Raw genomic sequence first — 10655 nt, forward strand, 5'->3', positions numbered from 1 at the left:
GGGCAGATCACGAGGTCAGGAGAGCGACACCATCCTGGAGAACATGGTGAAACCCCGTCTCTACTAAAAATACGAAAAAAAATTAGTTGGGTGTGGTGGCGGGCTCCTGTAGTCCCAACTTCTCGGGAGGCTGAGGCAGGAGAATGGCGTGAACCTGGGAGGTGACAGAGCTTGCAGTGAGCAGAGATTGCGACAGAGCAAGACTCCGTCTCAAAAAAAAAAAAAAAAAAATTAGCCAGTGGTGGCGGTACGCACCTGTAGTCCCAGCTACTCGGGAAGCTGAGGCAGAATTGCTTGAACCCAGGAGGCAGAGGTTGCAGTGAGCCGAGATCACACCATTGCACTCCAGCCGGGGCAACAGAGTGACACTGCGTCTCCAAAAAAAAAAAAAAAATTTAAAACAGCCACACCTGGCTAATTTTTGTGTTTTTAGCAGAGACAGGGTTTTGCCATGTTGGCCAGGCTGGTCTTGGAACTCCTGACCTCAGGTGACCCACCTGCGTTGGCCTTCCAAAGTGCTGGGATTACAGGCGTGAGACACTGTGCCTGGCCTAGAGGAAATATTTTTGACATCAGTAGTAAAGTCCCACTTCCCAAAGGAGATTAGTCTCAAAAGGAGATTTGGGTAGAAAGGGGCCAAGACAGGGCCATAATTAGGTTTCAGAGCTGGCAGAATGACCATGCCTGCTAAGAGAGTTTCAAGACGTGATAGATGACCGTGGGCCAGTCTTGTTGAGTCATGGGGAAACTTCCATTCTGTTTTTGGGGCTTAACTTGAACCTCATCCAGAGGCTGAAGTAAGAGTGATGTGGACCTTTCTTGTTCCTTTTCCTCAAAGCTTATCTCCTGGCCGAGGAAAAGACTTTAAATCTCGGAAGGACAGAGACTCTAAGAAGGATGAAGAGGATGAACATGGTGATAAGAAGCCTAAGGTGAAGGAGAGGAAGGATATTTTTCATCTTCAACTTGTGCGTTGCTTTGTTGATCTTTAAAGGGAAGAGAGCCTTTATAGACTAAAGTTCCGTGTTTTATGTTCAGGCCCAGCCATTATCCCTGGAGGAACTTCTGGCCAAGAAAAAGGCTGAGGAAGAAGCTGAGGCTAAGGTAAGTACTTGGGGGTCTCCATGCATCTGCTCAGGCTGCCATAACAAAATACCACAGACTGGGTGACTTCAACAACAAATTAATTTCCTCATAGTTCTGGTGGCTGGAAGTCTGAGAGCAGAGTGTCGGCAGGGTTGTTTTCTTCTGAGGCCTCTCTCCTTGGCTTATAAAACTGTCTTCTTCCTCAGCTCTTCACATGGTCTTCCCTGTGTACACATGTACCCCTTGTATTGGATTAGGGCTCACCCTAAAAGGCCTTTTTTTGTTGTTGTTGAGACAGAGTCTCACTCTGTCACCCGGGATGGAGTACAGTGGCGTGATATCGGCTCACTTCAACCTCTGCCTCCCAAGCTGAAGCAATCCTCCCACCTCAGCCTCCCAAATATCTGGGACTACAGGTGCGTGCCACAACGCCCAGCTAATTTTTGTATTTTTTGTAGTCAGGATTTCACCATGTTGCCCAGGCTGGTCTGGAACCCCTGGGCTCAAGTGATTTGCCCTCCTTGGCCTCACAAAGTGCTAGGATTACAGGCATGAGCTACTGTGCCCAGCCTAATGGGCTCGTTTTAACTTAATCACCTCTTTACATGCCCTGTCTCCACATACAGTCACATTCTGAGATACTAGGGGTTAGGGCTTCCACATACGAATTTTGAGCTGGGTACAGTGGCTCACACCTGTAATCCCAATATTTTGGAAGGCCAAGATGGGAGGATCACTTGAGCCAGGGATTTTTAGACCAGCCTGGGCAACATGGTGAAAACCCATCTCTATAAAATTTTAAAAATTAGCCATCTGTGGTAGCATGCATGTGTAGTCCCAGCTACTTAGGAGGCTGAGGCAAGGATATTGCTTGAGCCCAGGAGGTTGAAGCTGTAGTGAGCCATGATGACACCACTGTACTGCAGCCTGGGCAACAGAGCAAGAGTCTGTCGCAAAAAATATATATAACACATGTATTTTTTGTTTGTTTGTTTCTTTTGAGATGGAGTCTCGCTCTGTTGCCCAGGCTGGAGTGCAGTGGCACGATCTCGGCTCACTGCAACCTCCGTCTCCCAGGTTCAGGCAGTTCTCCTGACCCAGCCTCCTGAGTAGCTGGGATTACAGGCACGCGCCACCATGCCCGGCTGATTTTTTGTATTTTTTAGTAGAGACAGGGTTTCACTGTGCTGGCCAGGCTTGTCTCGAACTCCTGACCTCGTGATCTGTCTGCCTTGGCCTCCCAAAGTGCTGGGATTTATAGGCACAAGCCACTGTGCCCGATCACATTTTTTTAAAGAGATAAGGTCTTGTTTTTTTGCCTAGGCTGAAGTAGAGTGGTGCAATCACCGCTCACTATAACCTCAAACTCCTGAGCTCTTATGATTTTCCTGCCTCAGCCTCCTGAGTAGCTGGGACTATAGGCACATGCCATCATGTCTGGCTGAGTTTTTTTATTTTTGTAGAAACAAGATCTTGCTATGTTGCCCAGGCTGGTCTTGAACTCCTGGCCTCAAGCAATCCTCCCATCTAGGTCTCCCAAAGCACTGGGACTACAGGCATGCGCCACCATGTCCAGCCTGAAAAAACACAGAATTCTGTAGGGGACGTAGTTCAGTCCATAACCGAGTCCAAGGCCTATTTATGTTTTCCTCAACAGGCTTAATGCTTGAGCAAATGTTTTTGGGTTCCGTGCCATCTCCCCATCAGTGATGTGATTGTACCTTGCTCCCAGATCCTTTGTTGACAGTTCCAATCTGTTTTGTAGCCCAAGTTCCTCTCCAAAGCAGAACGAGAGGCTGAAGCTCTAAAGCGACGGCAGCAGGAGGTGGAAGAGCGGCAGAGGATGCTTGAAGAAGAGAGGAAGAAAAGGAAACAGTTCCAAGACTTGGGCAGGAAGATGTTGGGTTCGTTATTCTACCCTGTGTAGCCCCTAGATGGAAGAGGAAAGGGTGGGATGAGATACAGTGTCTCTTAGGAGAGATAGAAACCTGTTCACTCTGGAGTTTGGAAAAGGGAAGGATGGTGGGAGTTTATGAGAAAACATTTTTCTGTTAGATCTCCATTTACCCCATATCATAAATCTAGCCCTTTTTTTCTTCATTTGATGTTCCTCGTCTGGATTCCCTCCATTCCCTCTCCTCTTTTCTTCCATGAGCTCTTCTGCAGCTTTGCTTTCTTTGATCTGCAGAAGATCCTCAGGAACGGGAACGTCGGGAACGCAGGGAGAGGATGGAACGGGAGACGAATGGAAATGAGGATGAGGAAGGGCGGCAGAAGATCCGGGAAGAGAAGGATAAGAGCAAGGAACTGCATGCCATTAAGGTGCAGGCCTTGGATCCATCTTCACTTCTCTCCCACACACAAAAATGAGGTTTAGTTATTTGGCCATTGTGATCTCTGCATGTGAGAATTGGGCCTCAAGGCTCATGTGCTTTGTGTTCCCTCCCTGGGCAGGAACGTTACCTGGGTGGCATCAAAAAACGGCGCCGAACGAGACATCTCAATGACCGAAAATTTGTTTTTGAGTGGGATGCATCTGAGGACACATCCATTGACTACAACCCCCTGTGAGTGGCTTCAGGCCTGAATTCTAGGTCTTTTCCACTAGGCAATCCTAGAGAGCTGATGACTACAGAGGTGGAGGAAGTAAGACAAGCCGGGATGGAAAATTGGTAGACTGGTAGTCAGCCAGCCCTCTGGTGGAAGAAGGACCCTGTCCAGGAGGAACTGTTTCATATTAGTAGTCTGCCCTTCCCTCCTACTGCTGTAACAGCTCCTTCTTTTTTCGTTTCTTCTGTCTCAATCCCAGGTATAAAGAACGGCACCAGGTGCAGTTGTTAGGGCGAGGCTTCATTGCAGGCATTGACCTCAAGCAGCAGAAACGAGAGCAGTCACGTTTCTATGGAGACCTAATGGAGAAGAGGCGAACCCTGGAAGAAAAAGAGCAGGAGGAGTGAGTGATCAAGGCTAGGGTGGCTGGACAGAGCCCAGAGGCTCTACAGAAAGGAGTTGGAGGGCACTGATTCTACTTACCCCTCACACCCTGCTCCAGGGCAAGACTCCGCAAACTTCGTAAGAAGGAAGCCAAGCAGCGCTGGGATGATCGTCATTGGTCTCAGAAAAAGTTAGATGAGATGACAGACAGGGACTGGCGGATCTTCCGTGAGGACTACAGCATCACCACCAAAGGTGGCAAGATCCCCAATCCCATCCGATCCTGGAAAGACTCCTCTCTGCCCCCACACATCTTGGAGGTCATTGATAAGTGTGGCTATAAGGTAAGGAGGGGTAGATTGGCCCAAAAGATCTGAAATGTTGCTGCACTAGTTTGGGAATAGAGAACTTTGTTCCTTGACTATTTGGAGCCATCACTGCTAGTGGGTACCAATGTGACCTTTTCTGTCACTTTCTGGTAGAAGCGTCAGCTTTTAGTGATTATGTTTCTTCTTGGGGTCCCCATTTCTGTGAACTGTAGTTGGCATCCTTCCATTGCACTAGCAGATGTGCTTACTACTATCAGTGGTAGCCCAGGTTGTATAATTCTGCCTGTACCTATTACTCTTTCTCGGGGTCACTACAGGAACCAACACCTATCCAGCGTCAGGCAATTCCCATTGGGCTACAGAATCGTGACATCATTGGCGTGGCTGAGACTGGCAGCGGCAAGACAGCAGCCTTCCTCATCCCACTGCTGGTCTGGATCACCACACTTCCCAAAATTGACAGGTGGGGTCAGCTGGCACCAGCTGGAGTGGGTCTGTCTGGGTAGGAAAGGTGAAAGTGGCAAAAGAATGTTTGGTTTTTGTTTCACATCTATAATCGGAAGCTTGCTTCTTTATTCTTGGTTTGATATTAGGGAATAATTGGATCATGATATCAAAGAAGTATATGTTGCTGGCAAAGACCTGGAGAACTTTGCTATCCTGGAGTCTCTGATTTTTATTTATTTTATTTTATTTTATTTATTCTTTTGAGGCAGAGTCTCACTCTGTCACCCAGGCTGGAGTGCAGTGGCACGATCTCAGCTTACTGCAACTTCTGCCTCCCAGGTTCAGGTGATTTTCCTACCTCATCCTCCTGAGTAGCTGGGGATTACAGGCATGTGCCACCACACCCAGCTAACTTTTGTTTTTTTGTTTTGTTTTGTTTTTTGAGACGGAGTTTCGCTCTTGTTGCCCAGGCTGGAGTGCAGTGGCGCAGTCTTGGCTCACTGCAACCTCCTCCTCCCAGGTTCAAGTGATTCTCCTCCTTCAGCCTCCTGAGTAGCTGGGATTATAGGCACCCGTCACCATGCCCGGCTAATTTTTTTGTATTTTTAGTAGAGACGGGGTCTCCATGTTGTTCAGGCTGGTCTCTTAACTCCTGACCTCAGGTGATCCACCTGCCTCAGCCTCCCAAAGTGTTGGGATTACAGGCACGAGCCACTGCGCCCGTCCTTAATTTTTGTATTTTTAGTAGAGATAAGGTTTCACCATGTTGGCCAGGTTGGTCTCAAACTCCTGATTTCAAGTGATCTGCCTGCCTTGGCCTCCCAAAGTGCTGGGATTACAGGCGTGAACCACTACACCTGGCCGAATCTCTGATTTTTATTTATTTATTTATTTATTATTTATTTTTGTTTTTTTTGAGATGGAGTCATGCTTTGTTGACCAGGCTGGAGTGCAGTGGTGTGATCTTGGCTTACTGCAACCGTTGCCTCCCAGGCGCAGATCCTCCCATCTCAGCCTCCCAAGTAGCTGGGATTACAGGTGTGTTCCAACATACCCAGCTAATTTTTGTATTTTTTGTAGAACAGGGTTTCACCATGTTGCCTAGGCTGGTCTCAAACTCCTGGGCTCAAGCGATTCACCCACCTCGGCCTCCCAAAGTGCTGGGATTATAGGCTTGTACCATCTTGCCTGGCCTCTGGACTTACTTTTTTTTTTTTTTTTTTGAGACAGAGTGTCTCTGTCAGGCTGGAGTGCAGTGGCACGATCTCAGCTCACTGCAACCTCCATCTCCTGGGTTCAAGCGATGATTCTCCTGCCTCAGCCTCCCGAGTAGCTGGTATTACAGGCGCCAGCCACCACTCCTGGCTAATTTTTGTATTTTTATTAGAGGCAGGGTTTCACCATGTTGGCCAGGGTGATCTCAAACTCCTGACCTCAGGTGATCCGCCTGCCTCAGCCTCCCACAGTTCTGGGATTACAGGTGTGAGCCATAGCGCCCGGCCCCGGCCTCTGATTTTTAAGTGAGATTGTTGCATTCTTTTCTCATCATCCTCCCCATTCCCATCGCTTCCCATAAGAGTGACTTTGTCTTGCTCTGGCTTGTGGTTGGATAAGAACTAAAGCTCACAAAGCTGTGGGATGCCCCATTTACCACAGAATCGAAGAATCAGACCAAGGCCCTTATGCCATCATCCTGGCTCCCACCCGTGAGTTGGCTCAACAGATTGAGGAAGAGACCATCAAGTTTGGGAAGCCGCTAGGTATCCGCACTGTGGCTGTCATTGGTGGCATCTCCAGAGAAGACCAGGGCTTCAGGCTGCGCATGGGTTGTGAGGTTTGTTTTTCTGTCTAGCAGCCAGCCTGCTGTCTGGGAAGGCTGTCTTGGGGCTTTGTTTCTAGTTTCTGGAATAGATGTGCAGTAGAATGAAGACAGGAGCTGGTTTATATATATGTGCTATTTATTGAGAACTTATGCACCAGAGTTTATATTACAAATAGTATATATCATATATATTAGCTCATTAATTCTCACAATAATGTATGAGAGTAGGTAGTGGTATTTCCTTGTTATAGATCAAGCTGAGGTCCAGGTTAATAACTGCCTGAAGTCACAAAAGCTGGCAGTGGGCAGAGCTGAGATTCTTATCCATAGCCTGTTCCTCTTTACTCTGCCAGACCAAATCTTTGACTTTGTGCATTGCGTTCATCTCAGGAAAGTGGAGGAGAGCTTTTTATGAGAAATCTGCTGTAGAAATTTAGTCTTTTTACATTTTTTTTTTTAATTTAGTCTTAATACAGCCCCCTTCATAGTATCCCTTAGTCTCTCCTGTCTAAGAAGGTTCCTTCTTCAGGATCTGAAATGATTTGCCAAAAAAAAAAAAAAGTTTCTACTGATTTTGCCTCCTCTGTCTAATCCCTGCATCTTACTCAGAGACCTCATTCGTTCCTGAGAAAATCCAGGCAACAAGTGATTTCATGCCGGTTTGCAGGAGCCTTTACTGCTAAACATAACCAGAGGTTGGGGTCCAAGTTCCTCAGCATTGGAGGTCTGTCACGCAAGTGGGTGGATAGTTCACAGGAAATAAAAGAAGGGGCACCTGCTGGGCTGTAAATGATTATACTGTACTACTCAGATTGTGATCGCTACCCCTGGGCGTTTGATTGATGTGCTGGAGAACCGCTACCTGGTGCTGAGCCGCTGTACCTATGTGGTTCTGGATGAGGCAGATAGGATGATTGACATGGGCTTTGAGCCAGATGTCCAGAAGATCCTGGAGCACATGCCTGTCAGCAACCAGAAGCCAGACACAGATGAGGCTGAGGACCCTGAGAAGATGCTGGCCAACTTTGAATCGGGAAAACATAAGTACCGCCAAGTAAGGCTGCTTCCCTGGGCTGGGAAAAGTGGGACAGGCCAAGGCAGGTGGATCACTTGAGCTCAGGAGTTTGAGACAGCCTGGCAACATGGCGAAACCCCATCTCTACAAAAATTACAAAAATTAGCTGGGCACGGTGGTGTGCACCTGTGGTCCCAGCCACTCCGGAGGCTGAGGTGGGAGGACCTCTTAAGCCTGGGAGGCCGAGATTGCAGTGAGCCGAGGTTGCAGTGAGCTGAGGTCGTGCCACTATTCCACTCCAACCTGGGCAACAGAGTGAGGCCCTGTCTCAAAAAAAAAAAAAAAGAAAAGTTGTACAAGTTTGCCAACCTCCTTTTGGGCCTTTTTTGCCTTAGGTGGGCTCAGAGTACATGTTTCTAGAATGAAGTGTGCCTAGGTACGGTCCTCTGACAGTCGTAAGGATGGAGCCGTTTAGCTTAGCCCTGGAAAAATGATTCCAAAGACTTAAGCTGTTACCGGGACCACAGGTGCTAGCAAATGCTCGCAGGCCTTCCTGTCATCATAAGATGGAACGTGCCTTGATGAACGGGTACTAGGGAAGGATGGGAATTCAGAGGACACTATTTTCTAAGGTGGTGGCTATCAAAGCCTATACTGTGGCACATTTTAGATTCTTGAGTCTGGGCTGGGTTGGTGACAGTGGGATATGTAATTATGCCTGCCTGGGTGCAGGGCTGAGCCTCTTGTTTTCGTAGACAGTCATGTTCACGGCTACCATGCCCCCAGCAGTGGAGCGTCTGGCCAGGAGCTATCTTCGGCGACCTGCTGTGGTGTACATTGGCTCCGCAGGCAAGCCCCATGAGCGTGTGGAACAGAAGGTCTTCCTCATGTCAGAGTCAGAAAAGAGGTACGAGGGCACCTGAGCCAGGGGAAACAGGGTGGAGAATGAAATGGTTCTCAGAATTTTTTTTTTTTTTTTAGACGGAGTCTCGCTCTGTCGCCCGGGCTGGAGTGCAGTGGCTGGATCTCTGCTCACTGCAACTTCCGCCTCCCAGGTTCAAGCGATTCTCCTGCCTCAGCCTCCTGAGTAGCTGGGACTACAGGCACGCACCACCACGCCCAGCTAACTTTTGTATTTTTAGTAGAGACGGGGTTTCACCATGTTTGCCAGGATGGTCTCGATCTCCTGACCTTGTGATCTGCCTGCCTCGGCCTCCCAAAGTGCTGGGATTACAGGTGTGAGCCACCACTCCCAGCCCAAGACATAGCTATTTCTATGTGATATGCATGATGTACTGATACAGAACAGTCAGTCATTTCTCAGGTGATTGTGAGATCAAATGGGTTGTCCTCACATTTTGAAAGTGCTTCTTGTTCATTTTTCTTTTCTTATCTTTATACAATCTTCCTTAAGGATATATGGCGGGGAATGGCATGAGAAAGGGGACTTGTAAGCTAAAGCTTAAGGAGCTATTTGAGCTGAACCATCTGGGGATAAAATAAGTTGCGAGAAATGTATCCCAAGTCTTTGGGATGATGATGAGGTGGTTGCAGATTCAGGCTTGCTGCAGTTTTAGCTCCTGGCTGAACTAGATTTCATAGTCCAAAGAATAGTTGACAGTGTGGGAGTGGTGTTCGGTGTCTCCCAGGTAGGAGGGAGACAGAAAAAATTCCTGCTGAAACCTTTCACAAAACTGGGTTATGCAGATGACCAAGGTTGTGAAAATCTGAATAGGGAGTGTCAGTCGGGACTTCTGCAACCTCTAGTTTTGGGTATTTAAAAAATATATATTTTGAAATAATTATAGTTTCACAGGAAGTTAGAAAATGTGTGTAGAGGTCCTGTGTACCCTTCACCAAATTTTTCCTATTGCATAACTAGAGGTATATTTCTTTAATCTGAGTAAAAGTGTGTTTCTCCACTTAAATTCAGGTTTTCCTTGTGGTGCTAATTATAATATGATCCAGATCTCAAAGTTAAACTTTTTTCTCCATTGAGCTCTCTTTATGAGCTGGAGAAATGTCTCTCTCAGATGTATGTGTGCTGACTGATCCTAGTGGGTTGGCAGACCTAATAAACTTCAAAGTAAGCAATGTAGGATGTTTCTAGAAGCGGTACACTATTCATACACTAACACTTCTTTTAATACTCTTTTGCAGTCTAATTACAAAAATACGGTATATTCACTGTACAGATCTAGAAATGAATATATACAAAGGAATCGGCCAGGCACTGTGGCTCACGCCTGTAATCTCAGCCTTTTAGAGGCTGAGGCAGGAGGATTGCTTGAGGTCAGGAATTTAAGACCAGCCTGGGCAACATAGTGAGACTCTGTCTCTACAAAAAATAAATTAGCCAGGCGAGGCAGGAGGATGGCTTGAGCTCAGGAAGTTGAAGCTGCAGTGACCTAATGATTGCACTACTGCACTCCAGCCTGGGTGACAGAGTGAGACCCTGAAAGGAATTACTGGGAGACAATATAGTATAGTGAGTAACAATGGTCTGTGGAGCCAGACTGCCTGCAACTCTGCCACTACCTGTCTGCCCTAAGACAAGTTCCTTTATATACCTGAGCTTCAGTCTTCTCATCTGTACGGTAGACATACTAATATATCCACCTCATAGGGTTGTTTTGAGGGTAAGTGAATTATATATAAGCAGTTTAGAGCACTGCCTAGTACATTGTAAGTACTCTTCCTACTCATTACAGATGGCAGGAGAGCTGGCTGACAAAAAGGACCGTGATGCATCACCTTCCAAGGAGGAAAGGAAGCGGTCACGGACTCCTGACAGAGAGCGGGATAGAGACCGGGACCGGAAGTCTTCCCCATCTAAAGATAGAAAGCGGCATCGTTCAAGGGACAGACGTCGAGGAGGCAGCCGTTCTCGCTCTCGTTCCCGTTCCAAATCTGCAGAAAGGTAAAGTAACTTTGTATATTGTTACATGAGAAGGGAGAGTGCATTTCAGATTTCTTCCTTCTTGGTTCTTCTGATGCCTCCAGTATTAGGCATTTTTTTTTT

General features: G+C 47.3%; 1 protein-coding gene across 1 annotated transcript in view; it reads left to right on the forward strand.

Annotated features, from left to right (window-relative positions):
- Positions 1 to 836: 836 nt before the first annotated feature.
- The window catches only part of DDX23 (DEAD (Asp-Glu-Ala-Asp) box polypeptide 23), a 12566-nt gene continuing 2747 nt past the window's right edge, over positions 837 to 10655 (forward strand). Inside the window, exons 1-11 of the mRNA XM_011936228.1 lie at positions 837 to 932; positions 1039 to 1104; positions 2852 to 2990; positions 3275 to 3408; positions 3541 to 3653; positions 3896 to 4039; positions 4139 to 4364; positions 4667 to 4812; positions 6453 to 6630; positions 7430 to 7672; positions 8389 to 8540. Coding sequence (XP_011791618.1) covers positions 2930 to 2990; positions 3275 to 3408; positions 3541 to 3653; positions 3896 to 4039; positions 4139 to 4364; positions 4667 to 4812; positions 6453 to 6630; positions 7430 to 7672; positions 8389 to 8540 — 1397 coding nt within the window. The 5' untranslated portion in view covers positions 837 to 932; positions 1039 to 1104; positions 2852 to 2929. The remainder of the gene's footprint in view (positions 933 to 1038; positions 1105 to 2851; positions 2991 to 3274; positions 3409 to 3540; positions 3654 to 3895; positions 4040 to 4138; positions 4365 to 4666; positions 4813 to 6452; positions 6631 to 7429; positions 7673 to 8388; positions 8541 to 10655) is intronic.

This window comes from Colobus angolensis, unplaced genomic scaffold, assembly GCF_000951035.1.
Source record: "Colobus angolensis palliatus isolate OR3802 unplaced genomic scaffold, Cang.pa_1.0 Scaffold151, whole genome shotgun sequence".
NCBI lineage: Eukaryota > Metazoa > Chordata > Mammalia > Primates > Cercopithecidae > Colobus > Colobus angolensis.